At 41.9% G+C, this 21,117-nt stretch overlaps 1 protein-coding gene across 1 annotated transcript in view; it reads right to left on the minus strand.

The window, feature by feature from the left end:
- The window catches only part of SULF1 (sulfatase 1), a 161,750-nt gene that overhangs the window by 73,692 nt on the left and 66,941 nt on the right, over positions 1–21,117 (minus strand). Inside the window, exons 3-5 of the mRNA XM_021709989.1 lie at positions 18,456–18,508; positions 17,917–18,148; positions 4,855–5,094 (exon numbers count right to left, since the gene is read on the minus strand). Coding sequence (XP_021565664.1) covers positions 4,855–5,094; positions 17,917–18,088 — 412 coding nt within the window. The 5' untranslated portion in view covers positions 18,089–18,148; positions 18,456–18,508. The remainder of the gene's footprint in view (positions 1–4,854; positions 5,095–17,916; positions 18,149–18,455; positions 18,509–21,117) is intronic.

Here is a 21,117-nt window from a genome sequence, read left to right on the forward strand (position 1 = left end):
GACGTGAGCCACTTCGCCTGGCTGGCATTCATTTTTAAATCAGCAATAGTAATTACACAAAAGATCTAATGCTGTAGAGAAGTCTAATCTTATTCACTATATCGAAAATGATATATTAATTGAGATTTTACTTCATGTGATTGATAGACTTGAGGTGGCAAGATTTCATGGTAATTATAAATATATAAAATTTTGAACCAAGATAAAATGATTATTTATATCCATTCATACACAGGATTCTTACTTCCCTAATCAAACTACAAGTCTAGTGAAGATAGGGAATCTTACGTTGTGTCTCTTCATATCCCAGTGTCCGGTGTAGTTCCAAGTACACCGTGGTTCAATAAATGTATGCTAGATCTCATGTTTATGTACTTATCAAAAATCTATCACTTCATAATAAAAATAAGATTAGTTTGCCCTATTTCAAGTGAACTCTACATTTTAAAAAGTCCTGCATTAGAGAATAAATAAATATACTTGTTATAAGTACCATAAATTTTGTAATGTGAGAAGATATGAAATTTAAAAAGAATAATTTGATTTATTACAAAAGAATTATTTACACAAAATATTTATTGCAGGTCTCCATTAAATATTGCCTCTTCTACCTCCATGATATGAGGCAGAATTAGTGTGACTAAAATTTAATTCATATTTGATTTTACATATCATCTGTTGTGACTATAATTGAGATACTACAATTGCTAAATGAGCTAATATAATAATCATTGTGAGTATAATAGAGTTACACAATATAGAAATTTTGAACAGGAAAGAACACCTAAGACTCATTCTATCCTTGCATTATACAGGCTGGAAACCCATCCTGTACAAGTCCTGAAAACAATCAAGGGCAGAGTAGAATGTGAGTTCAGTCCTAGTTCAGGTATTTAAAAGAAATACTGGATGCTACCTCTTAGCAGTGAATCATTTGTACCTTAAAATTTATGTCAGGTTTTATATTAATGTCTATACCCTCATAAGAAATTTAAATTTTTTTGGTGCAGGTTTCAGGCAGGATATTCATTTTTATGATAGATAATCCAATATCATTCCCACCTCACTTGTCAGAACGTAAAGTGCAGTAGACATGTTACTGTATTTTCCCCTTCTTGAACATTTAAGCTCTTGTAGACTCATATTTTCCATGAGTAAAGTTAGAAAAAATTTAGGCTATACAGCCAGTCCAAAAATATGCCTCAGTTCTGAGAAAGAAAAATCATGTCATACAATGGTAAATATAATACTGGATCATTTCAATTCATTTAAATCCATGGATTCTGGATGCTTCCCAAAATAAATCTCCTAGTAATTTATCTTCTCTGAATTATTCTTCATAACACTGATTGCTGTTTTGTGCTTTTCTCTAGATGGGTATTTATGTATAATACATATTTCAGTTTCCTTCATTGTTTTTCTTAGGTTTGCAACTAAAATGTTCCAAATAATAAATTCATGATTAGAAAAACAATACAATTTTTATACATTGGCTTCTTCTCTAATAGTTTAGTGTCTTGTAAATAATTACATTGGTTTAATATCTACTCATCAGTCTCCTAAGATTTCTGTCACTCTTATGTGCTTATTTGTGTATTTTCAAATGGGTCATTGTCCCTGGGTAGATCAATAACTACTGTTGCAAAGACATCTTTACTTCCTAATTGTCTGAGATACTTTAATATTCTCCCATCAAAGTTAAATTTAAATGTATGTATATTTCTATTGTTGCCATATTAGTCTTCCAGTTTTTAATCTTCTGATTTAGTAATGGGCAAATTAAGATTTATTTTTCTAAGTGCATATTATCCTTTTTCTACTCCCAATTTTTTGGAAAAGTTCTTATTTCCCTTAAATAATTACTTTTATTTTGGAAGATGACTCACTATAGATTCTATTATTACCTACATGTCTCAGCCCCTGGGAAGAAGGTTGGCTTTAGAATCAGACTCAGTTTCCAGAAGCAAATCTGCTTTCCCTGGAGAAGACACCTGACTGAAGCAATCTCACTGGGCTGCATATACAAAAGTAAGTCCTCATTAGGCAAGCCTTATGAAGTGTGCAGTTTGATTCTAGATCTAACTTGTCTTTAGGTTAGAGCAGCACATTGGGGAGCCCAGAAGACCATTAGAACACCAGATCTGTCACTTCAGCTGTCCCCTTAAACTTGTGGGTCTAAGTTTACTCATCTAAAAATAAGAGATTTGAGCTAAATTATCTCTGAGTTTTAGTTAAGCTCCTTTAATCTATCTTAGGGGGGATACAACACTGTGTAATAGACACAAGTACCAGAATGCACTATGCTTCTTAGAGGCAACTGATTTGTTTTTATCTGGTGACCCAGTGGATTTACAGTGGATGGTGTTTCCATTTTTGCTTTTACAACCCGGAAGCTTAGTTCCAAATATGCAGCCTTTCCCTAAGACATCATGATAAGTAGTTTATCCACCAACCTTGACCTTGACTTTAGCTCTATTCTGTGTTTCTATTTGCCAGGGCCCTTATCGTTCTGTATCCTATTACGTTGTATGTGTCTCTGCAAGGCATTTTGATACAAAGCAGGATAGAATCATTATGGAAGTGAATAAAGATAATGGAAAGAGGGAAAACTTTGGATCAGATGCCATCACTGACTAGCTTCTGATCTTAGACAGTTAGCCTTTCTGAGTCTTGGTTTCTTCATTGGTAACACAGGGGAATCCTTTCTTTTGAGGTTGCTATAAGAATTAGGTGAGATAATAACATTTATTCCCTTCTTGCCTTCTCTGATTTAGCACTGAAACAAATGAGCAAACCCTAGTTGACAGGACTAAGTCCTGGTAGGGCTCTGTCTCACCTTGAATCTCTATTTCTTTTTTTTTTTTTTCTGAGTTGGAGTCTCACTCTGTCGTCCAGGCTGGAGGGCAGTGGCATGGTCCCGGCCACCGCAGCCTCAACCTGCTGGGCTCTGGCCATCCTTCCGCTTCAGCCTAGAAGGCTGAACTAGTAGCTGGAACTACAGGCTCACGCCACCACGCCCAGCTAATTATTGATTTATTGTAGAGACGAGGTCTCGCCAAGTTGCCTGGGCTGGTCTCGAACCTGTGGGCTCAGGCAATCCACTTGACTCGGCCTCCAAAAATGCTGGGATTATAGGCTGAGCCACCAAGCCCAGTCCTCTGAGTCTCAATTTCTTATGACAAATAATATTCATATCACTCTGTATATGTGAAAGCCCCACCCTTTAAGCTTCATGCCTGCTACTAAGGATTAAATTATAGAGAACCTGGGATCTGAAAGGCACTGATTTTGCACAACACTTCCCATAAGCAAAACATAATTTTGGCTGTTAATATCAGAAACCGGCATTAGGCAACCATTTGTTTCTGTTTCTGAACTGGTCTGCTGGTCCCACAATATTTGAAATTCCCATCTCAGTTACAAAACAGAGTCAGATACATTTGCTGGCTATGAACCCTACAGGGGTGTTTGATGGATTTGCAAATTGCTTTAGAGTCCTCAGATGAAAGGTGCTATAAATTTAAATCACTAATGTAAGAAAACACACTCAGGATAAGGCACTCTGTAACCTTTTGGTAACCTAGTTTCTTTCTGAAGCATATGCAAGAACCCTTGAGATTCACGGGAGGATCTTCTTCTGTGAGGAGAGATCTTGAGATGCCTGTGAGTGACAGTGCTACCGCATGCACAATCAATATTTTCATCCATGAATAACAAGTATTTAGTGCCCACAGGGCGCTCTGCAAAGCAGCAAATGGCTACATATATTTCCTGAATCCAGTGGGAAAGATTAATTTCATTTTTAAGAGAGATTTAGGAGCATGTTTATCTGAAATCCTTTACTTTTAAATCTTCAAAATGGAGAAACTATAGGCCTGAAAATCATTTCCAGCAAGTTTTAATGATAACATCTTTAATTCTTATGAATAAGTCTAGGTAGAAAAAAAACTCCCCCAAACCTGTGTCTATACTGCAGACATCTTTGTGTCCTTCCACAAAGAAATGCTCCAAAAATCCAAGGGCAGCATCTTCATGCTGGGTGGATGGGATTTTGGAGGTGACATTATCAGAAGAAGCTTTGCTTTTTTTTCTCAGAAAGATTGCATGTTGTTCCTGACTCTTCTTGAAAGATGTACCCAATTTTCAAAAGACCAACTAACCAAAAACCTCTTCTTGCCCCGTGTAGGTTAATAACAATAGTAGGATGTAGCAGTTAGGAGGCTAATTGCTGGAAAGTAGAAGTGAACATTCAAGATCTAAAAATGACCGTAACTTAAGCTAAATAAACTTTCCAAATCCTATTAATTATAGGACAAAAATATGAGCAAATAAATGAATCAATAAGTTACACATCATTGGTTTACTCATCAGTTATTCACTGATTCAATAAATAATTTTGATCACCTCCTATGTCCCAGAAACTGGGGAAGGTGCTAAGTGGATTAAAGACACTTGATAATTTCTCATTGAAACAATCAGCAGAATTTTACCAATGTCTAAGAAAAGCCTCAAGTTGTGCCATAATACCTGGAGATTTAGGAGGTTGAGGTAAGCAGGTAAACAGGACAAAAACTCATCTGTAGCAGGATTCCAACTCCTGGCTGCTCAGATGAGTACAACACTTTCATATTGTGTCCCCTGAGAATCCTTCTGATTTTTAACATGGAGTTTCTCATTGGCACATTCTTCAGAGTAAAAAGTTAAGAACGGAAAGACACGAGCAAAGAAGAGAGAAGCTAATTTCCTACGGTTTAGAGTCTGTCTGGAACTGTGTTCATTTTTACTATGAGAATGCATTTTCCTGTGTCTAAGACGTCTTACCAGAGATTCAGGGCTAGAAATGTCATCTCTTACCTGTTCTGTAGCCAGTGTTGTTAAGATACACAGCGAAAGTCCTAGGCTCGTGCATGGCCTGCCACGAGGGGGAAGAACAGTTCTCATTGTTGGTGTAGACGTTGTGATTGTGCACATACTTCCCAGTGAGCATGGAGGACCGTGATGGGCAGCACATGGGTGTTGTCACAAAGGCATTGGTAAAGGTCGCCCCGCCATGTTCCATAATCTTTCTTGTTTTGTTCATGACTTGCAGGGACCCTGGAAGGCATAACGCCAGTGTTGTTCGCAAAGTACAGCACATGAATACGCATTTACTTTGTGTCACTCAGTGCCTCTGTTTCCCTGATTTATTCATTTCCCTCTCTTGGCTTGAAGGAGTCTATAATTTGATCAGCTCTCACTTCTAGAACAAAATTCAACATTTGGGAGCCTACTCCTCAAATATTTTGCAGAATAATAAGCACACTTCTCTCCTCCTTAATCACAAAGAAAAAATGCAGGCTCCTATCTGATAATTAAAGTGAGAATTTTAGATATGGAGCAGATTCTAAGACCAGCAGTCCTTTGAAGATTACCAGAGAACAATAGCCTGATACACAGAGCATCAAAATGCCAGCCCACCATACATGCAAAAAGGGAGTGACATTGCAGAGATTACTAGATGCAGCATTTTAATCGTATGAAAGAAAAGAGAAATAAAAATTTCCTCTATTAAGTAAAATTCCCACAAAAATTTCCATGTTTAATAATCATAATGATGATAATAATAATAATAATAGATCTTCAGTGTAACTTGGTATCCTCTAGCAAGCTCACTAAATGTCTGCCAGTTTTTCTATCAGGATACCACCATCAATTTCTATTTTGATTTGTTTATGTATAATTTTTAAAGATAGGTTGTTTGCTGGTAGAAGAGCTTGATTCTATTGCACTCCAAAGTATTTGCACGGTTGTAAAATATTCCATTTTAACTGTATGAAATGGTAACATAGGATTGCTAAGGAAGAAGGAAAAAAAAAAAAAAACTATTTCGATTACTCTATCCAGCCAAACACTGCAGCTGAAACACATCCAAACACTGCAGAAAAGCCCAGGCCAGAATTCAATAGTCTTTTCAGGACTTGTCAAGAAATGCACTACAGAGCACTACAGCCAAGTCCATTGCATTTGAATCCTGGAGCCTCCGATTTCCAACAGATAACCGCTTCTTCCAAAGAAAGGAAGAAAGTCTATGTTTTCTAGCAAGGAAGGAAATCATAATGCAAACCAGGCAAGCATTCAGAACTGAAGAGAAGCACACAACCATCCAGAAAGCCACAGTTAGTCCCATTTCTTCATACACTAACTTTTGCCATTCACATGACTCATATGAGAACAGGAGGAAGGTTTCTAATTGGGTCTCATTAGAGCTCCCTAAATTATGCCTCAGCTAGGGGCTATCCTAAGTGCTCTTTCTCTTCTGGTAGTCTTCAGGGGATCAAGCAACCTTTTGTAGTCAGTGAATAACCTGTCGTGAGCGCCTACTTTATGTTGAACATGCTATCAACCTCAGCACTCCAGGCTGATGGCCCAAGTGTAGCATTAACAAACGCAATGGGATAGTCTCTGCTTCTGGCCTTCAGTAGTAAACTCTCTAGATAAGAACCTACACATAAAAATCACTTAGCAAAGTACACATAAGACTGTGAATATAGCAGTAACGGTGCATATAAGGATAAAGGGACTTGGAGCGAAGACTTAAGAAGAGTTTTTTGGGGGTGGGCTGGAGGGGTAGGATCTTGCTTTGTCACCCAGGCTGGAGTGCAGTAGCGTAATGAAGGTTCACTGCAGCCTTGACCTCCTCCTGGGCTCAAGCAATCCTCCTGCCTCAGTCTCCCAAATAGCTGGAGTACAGGTGTGTAGTGCCACACCTGGTGAATTTATTTGTTGTAAAGATGAAGTCTTGCTATGTTGCCCAGACTGGACTCGAACTCCTGGCCTCAAGCAACCCTCCTGCCTCAACTTTCCCAAACGCTGAGATTACAAGTGTGAGCCACTGCGCCCAGCCTTAATTAGAGTACTGAAACAAGAGATGAAGACCAATGGAAGGACAGGAAGAAGACAACGTTTGGAAGGCAATGACATGTACAATGCTCTGGAGGTGGGAAGGGCAGGTGGAAGAACAGAAATGGCACATTGGTTTTCTGACATGAAAAGGAATATGGAAACTTCTTTCCATGGGCAGCTTGGAGGCCAGGCAGAGAGATTCATATCTGCTAGAACAGACACAATGAAGGCAGAGTAGGTTCTCTGTCAAGGGCATGAATGACAGGATAAGAAAAAAGTGTTTAAGAGTCTTTGGTGCTGCTGCAGTGGTGACATGTGAATAAGGAGAGCACACACCTGACTCATCAAGGTTGAGTGTAGTCACCTAGCCCTGAGGGGAGGAGAATCTGGATGACATTGTGCCTCCAACATACAGCAACCCTAAGAAGCGCATCTGAGTGACATCATCATGCACCAGACAGCCATGAGTCAGCTAACACCTCAACGTTTTTATTATAGGAAGAAGACTGGAAGCTAATAGTTTCACTGATGGAATCCAAAAAGAAATATATGCCCTAGAGGAGATCAAAGAAGTTCATCTTAGAAATGTTGCATTTTATATTTGTTTTGGCTGATCACACGGGGAAGTCTCCTGGAGATAAGTAGATGAATAGAGATGTGGAAGTGGAAAGAGAGCAAGAGGTGAGGCTGATGTCTATTCACATACTCATCACGTACTCATCACCCTGCTTTAGATAGCTGTGCTGGTTATTTACTGTAGTATCTTGAGTTTTGGGAAAACAGTAAATGTGGTTGATGAGGTTTCATTGCCAATAATCTACTTAAAGAACAAACTCTCACAGTTTCTCTTACAAGCCTTAGCTGAATTTAAAAAATGCAGTGGGGGCCATCATCCAAGGTTCTCAATCACAACGCTGTTATCTTCAGTTTAGTTTATAGTCCCATTTGGATTGCAAATAAGGAATGGAGGTGGAAATCTGAGTTAAAGTCACAATGATATAAAAACTGGGGATAAAGCCGGGCTCAGTGGCTCAGCCTTAATCCTGTGCCTTTGGGAGGCTGAGGTGAGTGGATTGCCTGAGCCCACGGGTTCGAGACCCGCCTGGGCAACTTGGCGAGACCTCATCTCTACAATGAAATCAAAACGAGCTGGGCGTGGTAGCGCGCGCCTGTAGTTCCAGCTACTTGGAAGGCTGAAGGCGGAAGGATCGCCGGAGCCCAGCAGGTCGAGGCTGCGGTGGCCGGGAGTGGCCACTACACTCCAGTCTGGGTGATAGGAGTGAGACTCCAACTCAAAAAACAAACAAACAAACAAAAACTGGGGATAAAACAGTCCAATTTATAATTGCTGGGATTTTCTCAGTCAGGGCTTTCCTTTCATTCTGTGTCATTCTTTTTGAGTCAGTCTTACTTTGTCAACCAGGCTGGAATGCAGTGGTATGCTCATGGTAGCCATGAGCAGCCTTGACTTGCTGGGCTCAGGCAATTTTTCCACCTCAGCCTTCCAAGCAGCTGGTACTACAGGCACGTTCCATTACACCTGGCTAATTTTTTAATTTATTGTAGGGAGGAGGTCTCAACAAGTTGCCCAGGGTGGTCTTGAACCCCTGGACTCAGGCAATCTTCTGGCCTTGACCTCCCAAAATGCTAGGATTACAGGCATGAGCCACCATGTCTGGTCATCTTTTTCTTAATTAACAGATCTGATTGTGAGATCTGAGGTCTTCAACAGTCCCCCCAAGCTGTTGCGTCCAACCATTCCACATGACAAAGGGAACGAAGATGACATTTGATCCCTGTAGGTACTGTGAACAAGGCAGCCCCACCACTAGGGTTCTTGAAAGTGGCCATCTGGCTTGAAGTTTTTCAGTAAAGAGAACATTCTGAGATAATGCTTGTCCACCTTTAAAAATCATCTGAATAGTATGTAAAGCCACAGAGTCCTGGACCTGCCTTAAGATACTGGTTTCATAAGTCTGGGATGGGTCTGAAAACTTGCACTTCTAACAAGCCACAGATGAAGCTGAAGCTGCCTGTTGGTGAACCAAACCTGGAAAAATATTCTAGGTTGGACACAGAAACAGAGAAACCTAGAGGTGGGGAAGACTTTAGTGGATGTCTTGTTTTGAGGGATCTAAGTGGCTTAGATCACTGCCAAGGCTGCAAGATCTATTGCAGACAGGAAAAGGAATCACTGGCATAGCTGAGAGTAAAGCCAGGTTGTCTTCTAAGTGCTTCACATGATCAACCCACTTCATCCTGACCCTAACCCTCTATGGCAGGTACTATCAGGTATTATTCCTATGTTAAGGATGATGAAACTGAGGTGTGGAGGGTTAAATCACCATGTGCCTAGAGCCACACAGACCCCCAGAAGCAGAGCCCAGCTGCAAATGCAGGCATCTGCCCCGAGACCGTGCTCCTGGGTTCCATCAAGACTGAGTACTGGCAGTGACATTGATGTTTTCAAGACTGATCAACAGCAACGATGCCTGCTCCTGTCAAGATGGGTCTCATTTTCTGCAGTCTTGTCTTTCACTTCCTCTGACCTCTTAGAGGAGATACTGACCAACACTAATGCTTGCCTCCTGCCCGCCTAAGGGCTGAGATGATCTCAGTAGCTCAGGCACAGGTGAGGGATGAGTGGGCTGCAGGTCTGTCTGTCTTCAGCAGCTGATTGCCACACGAGTGCTGACTGTTGCCTATGATCTCTGTGGATTGTCTGTGTAGACACAGATGGAGTTCAGGAATCGAACCCCTTCACTCTGCTGAGTTAGTCAATGTGTACCAGTAAGGAAAGCACCAAGTCCCACTTCTTTTTTTTTTTGAGGGGTTGGAGTCTCACTCTGTCGCCCAGACTGGAGTGCAGTGACTGCTCCCGGCCACCGCAGCCTCAACCTGCTGGGCTCTGGCGATCCTTTCACCTCAGCCTTCCAAGCAGCTGGAACTACAGGCGCGCGCTACCATGCCCGGCTAATTTTTTTGATTTATTGTAGAGATGAGGTCTTGCCAAGTTGCCTGGGCGGGTCTCGAACCCGCAGGCTCAGGCAATTCACTCACCTCAGCCTCCCAAAGGCGTGGGATTACAGGCTGAGCCACCGAGCCTGGCTTCCACTTCTTTTTTATGGCTGTGCAATGATGGATGTTGATCAATAGCACTGACTCGCCTTGTATCTATTCCCACTGCGATTGTGCCATTGATTTTTCTTACCAAAAACTATTCTGTCATAAGACTCATAATTAGATATTCACAGCTTTTGAGAGTGGCGGGCAAGACAATGTTCTGCCTGAAAGGTGGAAGGGCTCAGTTTTGTTTTAAGCAGAAGCTTTTTACTTCTGTAGGTTTCAGGCTTTTGGTGCCTAAAATGCAAATCGTGCTGGTTCTTTTTGTTATTAGAACAATTTTTCAGAGGAATGATACGAACCGTCAGACTGAACACTTATAACCAGATTCACAAGGCGGGGCTCAAGAGGTTAAGAATGTGAGGAGAAGGAGCCTTGGATTTGAACTTGTGGGGAGACAGCTGGATTTTGCCACAGATGAGCTCGAGAAAGTCATTTTCCCTCTGTATAATGGAGCTAATCGTAACTCCCCTGATCACTTCATAGGGTTGTCGAGGAGCAAATGGCACGATGCCATTGAAGTCCTTCCTGCGAAGACTGCTGTTCCCTTGGCTGTGACTGCCCTCTGTGGTCACCTCAGCCCCACCACATTACATTTTCTTCTGACTTTCCACTCTTCTCTGTAATCTACATTTAAATTCCAAAAGCTGTGATGAAAGAAGAGATCAATTACCTTTCCTGTGCTTTTAAACTTAAAATGTTGATGTTGGCATCCAATTAAAAATATTAGTTCTTCCCCTCTCCACATACACTTCCTCCTCCACCCAAGCAAGAAGTCCAAATTCGTTATTGTTTGAAATTGGCCTGTGAGGTGACGGCCTGGCACGGATGCTCTGAAGCAACCGTAGTTACGTCTGTGTCGCTGGCCTGGGCTCTGCGGACTGGACTGGCTTGATGAGAGGGAAGGGCCAGGCCACAGCTGAGTCTGAGGATTGCCAAGACATGCTGTCCCAGTGCCAGAGTTTCAGGTTGGGACAAGGGACATCTGCTATTGCTTCTGCAGGGTGGGGGAGGCTGTGACGACACTCGGCTGTGGGCCAGGATGCTGAAGATGTCAGCGGTGTTTGGGAGTGAGAGAAATGCCACCCTTGGGGAACCCTGTAAGATCCATCATGTTTGGAATTTTGGTGCAGTTAAAAATCAAGGTTCCAGGAATAGCGCTTTGGGTGGAATATGTGATAGGCTGGGTTAGACAGACAAACCATGGTGAGGAATTCAAATCATTCCATATGCTCCAAATACTTGATTCCCAATCATCTATGTGAAAAAGGTCAGGAGGGAGAAAATGTCCCACTCATGAACAAGTTCACTAAAGTCACACGGAGAACCTGAATTACTTCATTGACGTGTGCAACTTAAACAAAAAGCTTTACCTTTCCTGATGCATACATCTTAGCATTTGATTATTCAATATTTTATACTCTTAAACACTAAACTTTTCATCAATCCTGTATATCACATCTAGAAAAGCTCTTAGAACTAGAAATTCAGTAATAAATATTGTCATCATTATCATCACTTGTGGAAGCCCAACCACGTAGGATTCCTGTAGACCTGGCTTTCTGGAGAGACATACCTCCACGTGTATTGCAGTGGTCCATGGTTTCATGATGGATAACAACCAACAAATGCAACTCTTTTTTTTTCTTTTTTTTTTTGAGTTGGAGTCTCACTCTGTCGCCCAGACTGGAGTGCAGTGGCTGCTCCCGGCCACCGCAGCCTTGACCTGCTGGGCTCCGGTGATCCTTCCGCCTCAGCCTTCCGAGTAGCTGGAATTACGGGCACGCGCTACCACGCCCGGCTGATTTTTTGATTTTATTGTAGAGATGAGGTCTCGCTGCCCAGGCGGGTCTCGAACCCGCAGGCTCAGGCAATCCATTCACCTCAGCCTCCCAAAGGCGCGGGATTACAGGCTGAGCCACTGAGCCTGGCTGAAGGCAACTCTTAATTGTGTGAGGTTGTTTGTCCACGTCATTGTTTCATGATGAGTTAAGGTTAATGTTTTAAATACTTAGTGGTCTGTATTAAATATGTCCCTATCGTTTTCTCATGCCAACAGTTGTTTCCATAGTAAAGTATGAAACGCTCCACAGTGATATTTACCAGATTAAAGATGACTTTATCGATCTATTGGATATTTTAATTCTAAAAGCCCAAGAAAAGAATAAATAACATGACAAAATAGTATATCGTTTTCTACCCAAACTATGGAATTGGCAAGAAACAAACAAACAGATGTTTTCGGCTAAAACCAAAGGGGGAATACAAGTTAGGGGAAGAAAGGAAAAAGAAAAGAAATTTTTCTGGAGTGTTTCCAGGTCACTAAGACTCATTATTCCCTCCCACCTTCCAGAAGAGCAAAAGCCATTCAAAGCTGAGACTAGTTACTTCCAGGAGTGGAAGTTAACATGCCTACTGGGTTACACAGTAATATAGGCAACTGAAGGTAGCCAGGTCTCAAAAAAAATCATAGGGCCTTTGTGTCTTTTTGTAGTTTTACATTCAATAGATATGTGGGCTTATAGAGCTTCTTCCTAACTATAAGAAAAGCAGTAGTATGGGCGTGATGATAAAAGGCAGCTGCTCTTTGGTGGCCTATTGAGGAACAATAGAGAGTAGTGGAAGGGGCGTGCCCCACCTAAGACTCCTCTTCAAGCATTTAACTGATGGCTGCCTTATGGGAATGCAAGCCCGCATTCTTCTGAATCTGTAAGATAAAGAATCTGAGTTTACTTTTTATATGAAATCACTTGATTTTTAAAGTGTTGGCTTAATTTTAAAAAGGATGCTAGTCAAGCAACACACATCTGGGCTAGCTTGTTTTTAAACCCCGGCTTCAAAAAAGTCAAGTCTCTCCATGTCCTTACGGCTTCTTTCCACTTATGATGTAAGAGAAACATTGGGTCGGTGTTACCAAGATGTTAATATCAGTCCAATTTCCTAGGAATGTAAGAAATGCCATGTTGGGTCCAATCGACTCATTTTGTTTCTCAGAGTGGCAGCAAGGGACCAATCTGGGGAAGATGTAGAGCCCAATCTCTTTGATGCTAGTCTCAGAAAGGTAGCAGAGTCCTTCAAGCATTTCTGATTTTCTTCCTTCTGACTGATAACATATTTCGAGTGTATGGAATAACAGAATAAATAAAACATCTCCCAGCTTTATCAGAGCTTAACATGATTGTAGTTCCTTCAGATATACTTTTTTCAATTTTAAAATAAAATATGGATGCTACTGATGCTCTCAGTTACCACTCCTTCCCCTGGTAACCACTGTCCCGAGCTTCACGTTGATCCATGCCATGTGTGTTTTCTTAGCTTAAACAATTGTCAATCTTCCACCTACTATCTTCTCCTAAGAACCTGAACTATTTACAGGTACAGGCATAACCTGAATAATTTCTTCAGTTCTGGAAAAAGCAAATTGAAAAGTAAGATAAACATTCATCTTTCCACGCCATGTTTCCTCCGGGGATGATAATCTTCGTCTTACCCACCCAACTTGAGTGGGATGACAATACTCATTTACACGATGTGAAAGAATGTTCTCCGGAAAAAGATAAAGTGTTATCCACATGCAGCGTTCTAGCACTTTTATTGATGAATTCCTTATGTGTCTTCTTACTCTGTTTCACATGTCCTCAGACAAAGCTGAGGGAGTGGCTCTTAGACACACTGAACAAGTGCTTTTCTCTCCAACTCGATTTCATAAAGTTTGAATACAGCCCTTCTTGGCCTTTGTCTTTCCACACAAAGCGGCGAAATTGTTTTATTCTTTCCCAATTGGAAAAAAAGTCTTTTTCTAGAATTTTCATAATTGTTCTTTAAGGCTGTTATATCTTTCTGGAGACACAGTAGCCAAAATTGCCTGCGGCATTACAGGTGCAAAAAGTTCTGCCTTAGGTGAAGATTTATTAAAGCACTTCGCAAACAAAATTATATTTAAGGAAAAAACAAAATCAAACCCACACATATCAAAACCATAATGAGATGCCACTTCATGCCCATTAGGATGGCTACTGTTAACAAAACAAAACATAAAATAACAAGTGTTGGCACGGATGTGGAGAAATTATAACCTTTGCCCATAGTCAGAGGGAATGTAACATGGTGCGGTTATTATAGAGAACAGTAAAGTGATTCCTCAAAAAATGAAAAATAAAATTATCGTATGATTCAACAACTCTACTTCTGGTAACAGATCCAAAAGAGTGAAAGCCAGGTCTTGACGGGCTAGATGTAGTCCTGTGTTCATAGCAGCGTTATTCACAACAGACAAAGGAGTAAGCAACTCAAATTTCCAACAGTAGATGAGTGGTGAACAAAATGTGGTACATATATACAATGAAATATTAAATATTCAGTCTTTTGAAAAAGGACATTCTGACACGTGTTATAACATAGATGAAACTTGAGGACAATATGCTTAGTGAAATTAGCCAGTCAAAAAAAGACAAATATGCTTCCACTTATATGAGATCCCTAGAGTAGTAAATTCATAGAGACAGAAAGTAGAATGGTGATAGCCAGGGGCTGAGGGAAGGGAAATGGAGGATCATATAACGGTATAGAGTTTTAGTTTTGTAAGATGAAAAGAGTTCTACAGATTGGTTACAAAACAATGTGAATGAACTTAATAGTACTGAACTGTATACTTAAAAATGTCTACGATGGTAAAACAACAACCACAACAACATACAACCAAAATCTAGAGCAATCACGTTCAAGAAGGATTAAGAGCGCATTACAAAGAATGGGCAAAAGTCTCCATCAAGCAGTAACTACTACCAACAGCACCAGTTTACTGCTGAGAAAAGAGGTTTTCTCTGATTTTTTTTACCCACAGTTCACTGTGGTTCATAGTCATCTTGTCTTGCCAATGAGAAAATGAGGCCCGTCTTACACTTCTGTTATCTCTCTTTGAAAACCTAGAACATTACTACACTTTAACAGGATGTTTTTAGGGAGAGTTCAACAAATATTTGTAGCTGGTTCATTAATGGAATGAAAGTGGCTAAATGTGTAGCTGTGGTAACCTAAATATAATGCAGTTCTGGGTTTTACAATTTACTGGCTTACCACAAGCGATATGACTTCTCTAAGCCTCATTTGTCTCGTGTATATATCTCAGAGAGTAATAGTAACTACTTCATAAGTTATTGTGACAGTTAAGTGAGCTAATGCTTAGTATGTTATTGGGCTAGAAAATCAGCCGGGCTTGGTGGCTCAGCCTGTAATCCTGCACCTTTGGGAGGCTGAGGTGAGTGGATTGCCTGAGCCGGCGGGTTCGAGACCCGCCTGGGCAGCGAGACCTCATCTCTACAATAAATCAAAAAATCAGCCGGGCGTGGTAGCGCATGCCTGTAATTCCGGCTACTTGGAAGGCTGAGGCGGAAGGATCGCCGGAGCCCAGCAGGTTGAGGCTGCGGTGGCCGGGAGCGGCCACTGCACTCCAGTCTGGGCGACTGAGTGAGACTCCAACTCAAAAAAGAAAAGAAAAGAAAAGAAAAGAAAACCAAGGCAAGTATGTAGGAAACACCTGGCTTGATTAAGCCTTGTCTACCACCCTTCCTCATTATATCCACCTGCCTCCAACAGAAGCCAATACTTAGTCATTGCTCAGTAAATATTTACTGAATGAATGAATGAACTATAGGACAAAGCTGAAAGCAGAGAGGGGCCATGCTAGGACATGGCCACAGAGCGCAAAGGAAAGTTCCATTGACCCTGCTGGAGGGGAGGATGCTTGAGCATCTCAGGGTAAGGCACCCGAACTGGGTCATGAACAACAGGCAGGGTTTCTCCAGGTGGAGAAAAGGAGAAAGGCAGAGAAAGGATGAGATGTGCAAAGGCATGGAACAGAGGTGAGAGAGATGAAGCCACCAGACACCTTCAGGAAGTGGAAATTGCTTTTATGAAGCACAGAGTGAGAGCAGGGGAAAGGGGATTTATTTGCCTTAGGGACAGGCAGGGTCCTGATGGTTCAGAACACACTTGCTCACAGAGGAGAGGGGCTTAATCCTCTTGGTAGAGGGAAACCACAGAAGGGATTTAAGCAGAACAGTGATCAGAGAGATACCTGAAAGGTAACTTGGGCAACGAAGTGAAGAATGGGCAGGATGGGCCAAGACTGGAAGGACAGGCAAGCCAGGTGACCAATTATTTAGGGGGAAAAATGGGAGCGATGAAGAGGGTCTAAGAGTCTCATCTGTAGTGAAAAGGATGGATGGGAGGGACATTAAGGAAGGTGAGTTCAGGGGCATGTACTTCATTCTACTTGCTCTGCAAGTGAATGAAAACATTTATTATTATTTTTGGAGCCACAGTCTCACTCTGTCACCAAGGCTGGAGTGCAGTGGCACAATCACGGCTCACTGCAACCTCAAACTCCTGTGTCTCAAGTGATCTTCCTGCCTCAGCCTCCCAAATATCTAGGACTACAGACATTTGCCGCCACACCAGGATAATCTTTTGATTTGGGGTGGGGTAGAGACAAGGTCTTGCTATGTTGCCCAAGCTGGTCTTGAACTCCTGACCTCAAGCAATCCTCCCACCTTGGTCTCCTGAAGTGCTAAGGTTACAGGCATGAATCACTGTACCCAGCCTATGAACGAAAACTTCTAAAGTACCACCTCCATACATATTAAAGTCATACACACAAGACCTTTCACTTTGGCATGTCACGGGCAAATCAATACTTTTTTTTTTTAAGTGAGCTGATTCCGTGAATTGACGTCAACAATAGTGACCCTTGCTGGCTTTTAGCACATTTGCCTCCAGCCTTACTCAAAGAGTTAACTTGATGGAATTCCACAGTTTGGTTTCAAACAGGAAATCAAAGTTCCCTTCCATGCAGATCAAGTTCCAGCACGGAGGGTTTTATCCTCAAGAACTTGAGCCATAGGAGCTCTGTAAAGAAGCCTGAGTCTAAAAGACTGCTCACTGTCAAGTTCAGTGTCACAGGTAAGCACAGCTAAGTGATGCCCATGAGTATGAAATCTGGGTCCAGGAAAGAAAATGAGAAGGGGTGGTAACAACAGTAGGGACAAGCTTTTATGGTATGGCCATGTGCTCTTTGAGCTATGGCCAGGCCGTGTTTTCTCAAGCTTTGGCCCTCTCTCCTCCCTTGGGGAGGTGAAACCCCCCTCTCCAATTTACTTTCTAAATAAACTATATTTTCTAATCTAAAAACAACAACAACAACAACAGTAGGGACAAATTTTTCATCAGTCTTAGAGTACACTAGAAAAATTTGGCGCTAGGCTTAGGACAAGACCCTAGCCTGGGTCATTAGAGAAGGTGAGAAATCCAATCAGATGACAGAAGGTAAATTGGAACCACTAGATTTTGGTAAGCTTTCTGAGTGTTCTACAATTAGCCCAGGTGAACTAATTCCAAAAGCATCATCTCTAAGGTGGTGGTAAGTAAACTAGCTACCAAAAGACATATAGAACACTGTAACTTTCAATTACCTACCAATTACTGTAACAAACTATGAATAAGTAATTCATTCTAATAATAATAACCTCTGAAAGTTCCTTAAGTACTAACTGACATTCATATACATTGCATAGAATTGCAGTTACACCCTCAAGCTCTTTGACACAACTTTACCCAAATATTCCTAAGATTTCTTGACCAAGAGTTTCCAAGGTACATGATCAAATTTGTGACTTCTATAGTCTTTGATGCTTACTGTCTTCCTCTGTCTTCCCAGACTGTTTCAAAAGTTTAACATCAGAAAAGTCATGCTATAGCACAAACCGAATGCCTTCCCGGTATAAACTAGGTTTTTGGTTAAAGTATTATGATTAAGTGCAAAACCCCTCAATGTCCACTGTGTTACTGAGCAGGCTGAGGCGCAGGAGATCATTTGAACAAAAGAGATTAAGAATGAAAAATCCAGTGTCTCACCCAGCTCCACATCCTGGTCGTCGGTGAGCACGAGAATAATGTTGGGGCGGATGTTCTTTCGTTCCTGCTGTAACCGTCCTCTGAACCTTGGGGATCTCACAGTCGAACATAGGCTTCTTAGCAGTTCTGTGCCCAGGACAGCCAAAACCAGAGCACAGCAAGAATACTTCATTGTATTTGGTCCAATGTCGCAAAATCGACAAAACGTCTCAGGCTCCTGATTTCTGAAAGTCTGGGCAGTCGGAGAAAAAAAAGGGACAGGGAGAGACTAAAATGAAAACCAAACCTCAAATGCAGTTGCAGAGAAAGAGCTACAGATAAGTCAGAACTGGCACATAATTTGGCAGAGAGAGAACTGCACATGAGTCAGAAGTGGCAAACCCTCACAGGCGTTGGGTAGTTTTTTAAGCACTTGATTATTTTGCAAATTCACTTTTGTCCTTTATTCTTATTCCAACTTTTCCTATTTCAATTCGTTGCCAAAATATAATTTCCAACACAGAGTTCAAACGTAAAAGCTTTCTGACAAGAGCTAATACCTTGAATTAGGTATCCTGGTTGAATAATCAATTTCTATACTGCAGACGGGGTCCTAGAGTGGGCAGAAAAAAAAATACAAAGGAAATATCAGTCAAGGATTTAAAAACAGATTTTTTTGATCTGACGTAGTCTCTTGAAACAGCATATAATGTGTGTATATATTATATATACTTTACCGTCTGTGCTCCCAAAGGGAGGAACAGAAGGAAACAGCATTCAAAACTGCTAACAAATGACTCAGATTATATTGTCATTTCATAATCAGCTCCATAAAGGGGTGGTAAGGGCATCCTTCCTGCTCCCACTCTAACAGAACTTGACACATCCCCAACAGAACTAGTGATTGATGAGGAGGTGCCCGCCGTGCCAGTGAAACCATAGTGCCTTGGGAACGGGTGTTTGCATGTGTGGAGCGGAGGGCACGAGGGGCGTGGGTTGGGGGGGACGTTGACTCACCTGCACTCGATACTGAATACCTAGCAAGCAGAATGAAATGCAAAGCTGTCATGTGTCATCTGCACTATGTCACTCACTACCCGGGAGAGTCCCTTCTGCAGACAAAGACTTCCCAGTGAGTGACTGGGACAACCGTTTCCAGCCTCCAAAAAGCTCCTAACTGTCCCCAATCAATCACCAGGGAAAAAAGACACTTCCTCTGGGCAAGGCTAGTCTCTCTGTCCAGCCCGTGTCCTCAGCTTGTGCCAGTGCCTGAGTGGACAGAGCTCCCTTTCCACCGTCAGACTTACTGTTGTTGGCATCACTGGGGATGGAGCGGCCAGCACGGGGGGTTTTGCTTTGCCGCAGATCTAAACCTGCGAAGCAAAAGGATGGATCGACTCCGAGGCTGGAGATTAGCGGTTCCCTTTCCCCATGAAAAAATAAATAAATACAATCCAGAGGGGCGCGCTGCAAAATCTTTGCAAAGCTGCACAGAAGGAGGCTTTTGAAAGGGTTGGAAAAATGCCCCTCTCGCTCTGGAACACTAACCTGCTGAAAGCTTTTCTCTTGGATGTTTGAAGGATAGCAAAGGGTTCATTAAAAAAAAAAAAAAATCTTTCTCTTGAACGTCATGAGGGAACTTCTTTATGAGAATGTGGACTGCCCTGAAATTAATTAGATGGCAGCCTGCTTCATCGGTCACTCTGTCCCCATAACCTGGGGATCTGTATTTTGATCTGCAACAATGCACTGGCATCGGATAACTAGGCATAACTAACGAAGTGCCTTGCAGAGCAGGGGGAGAGGACTCCATCACTCTACTTCATGCCCTAAATTCTGGAGGGTGACGGGCAGCCAAAGAAGAGAGGCTGTGCACTGTTTACTTCTGCCACACACATTATTTCGTTTCACACAAACACACACATATCCCTATTATTTTAAACTTTATGAGCTGTTTTGTAAACAGTGCTAATGCTTTTCACTCTGCAGCCTGTAATTATAATGCAAGAGAGACAGACAGACAGAGAGAGAGAGAGAGAGAGAGAGAGAGAGAGAGACAAAGAGAGAAAGAAGAGGAGGAGGAGGAGGAGAAAGAGGAAGAAGAAGGAGAAATAGGTTTTTAAATAAAACAAAAATCTGTGTCTGCAGCCAGGCAGTCCTGATTACATTATCTGCAACAAGCAAGCCAGCTCTGTGAAAGTCACTATGTAAGATCTGGGGCTCTTTTCTTAATAACTCAGGGTTATTCCAGTGACTGCTGTGCATACTGGACACTGAAAGCCTGCAATTATTCTGCACTGCCTGTTTGGTTTCTGTGCATTTGTTTTAAATCACGAGGAACCTGATCCGAGCACAAAAGGGCAGGAAATTGAAAAAAATAAAATGTCAAACAATGGCTTGTTCCCACGAAACATGGGGCAGACTAAATGGTTAAATATGGAAATTTCTTAGAGGACTGGTTCTTTAAGTAGCAAACGTTTGCTCACCACTCCAAACCTGCAAAGGTGTGTTTAAGAGAGAGTAAACAGGGCGTCCTTGCATCTACTACAGTGTAAACCACCCTCTGCTGTCAGTAGCAACCTGGAAGAAGCAGGCAAGCCTCCTTGCACTGGGCAAACCATGGCACTGGAGTTTAAGTAATCAGTCACACACGAAACTGAAGGTCCTTAACAATTCAGCTGCCTATAACATTCTCTGGAACCCAATCAACATTGCTAATCATTCTTTTCTTTATCTTGTTTACTTTACTTCTTCCTTTAGGAAAAAGCAAATTAGCTTTAATGGCACCTCTGCATAAGTGACATCAGAAATCATTTCCTAATACAGAAAGGGGAGAGCAGGGTGGATGTGGCTTTTACCGATCAAGTGACCTTCCCGTATGGTGAATAAAAAGTGCAAGAAGCCAGGCTCGGTGGCTCAGCCTGTAATCCCACGCCTTTGGGAGGCTGAGGTGAGTGAATTGCCTGAGCCCGCGGGTTCGAGACCCGCCTGGGCAGCGAGACCTCATCTCTACAATAAATCAAAAAATCAGCCGGGTGTGGTAGTACATGCCTGTAATTCTGGCTACTCAGAAGGCTGAGGCGGAAGGATCGCCGGAGCCCACCAGTCTGGGCGACAGAGTGAGACTCCAGTGTTGAAACATACACAATAAACGATTTTTAAGTATGCTCACCTTGTTGTGCAATTGATGTCAAAGTTTTCCCTCCCGTATAACTGGAACTT

Source organism: Carlito syrichta, unplaced genomic scaffold (assembly GCF_000164805.1).
Source record: "Carlito syrichta isolate Samal-C Ts95f unplaced genomic scaffold, Tarsius_syrichta-2.0.1 Scaffold287855, whole genome shotgun sequence".
Lineage (NCBI taxonomy): Eukaryota > Metazoa > Chordata > Mammalia > Primates > Tarsiidae > Carlito > Carlito syrichta.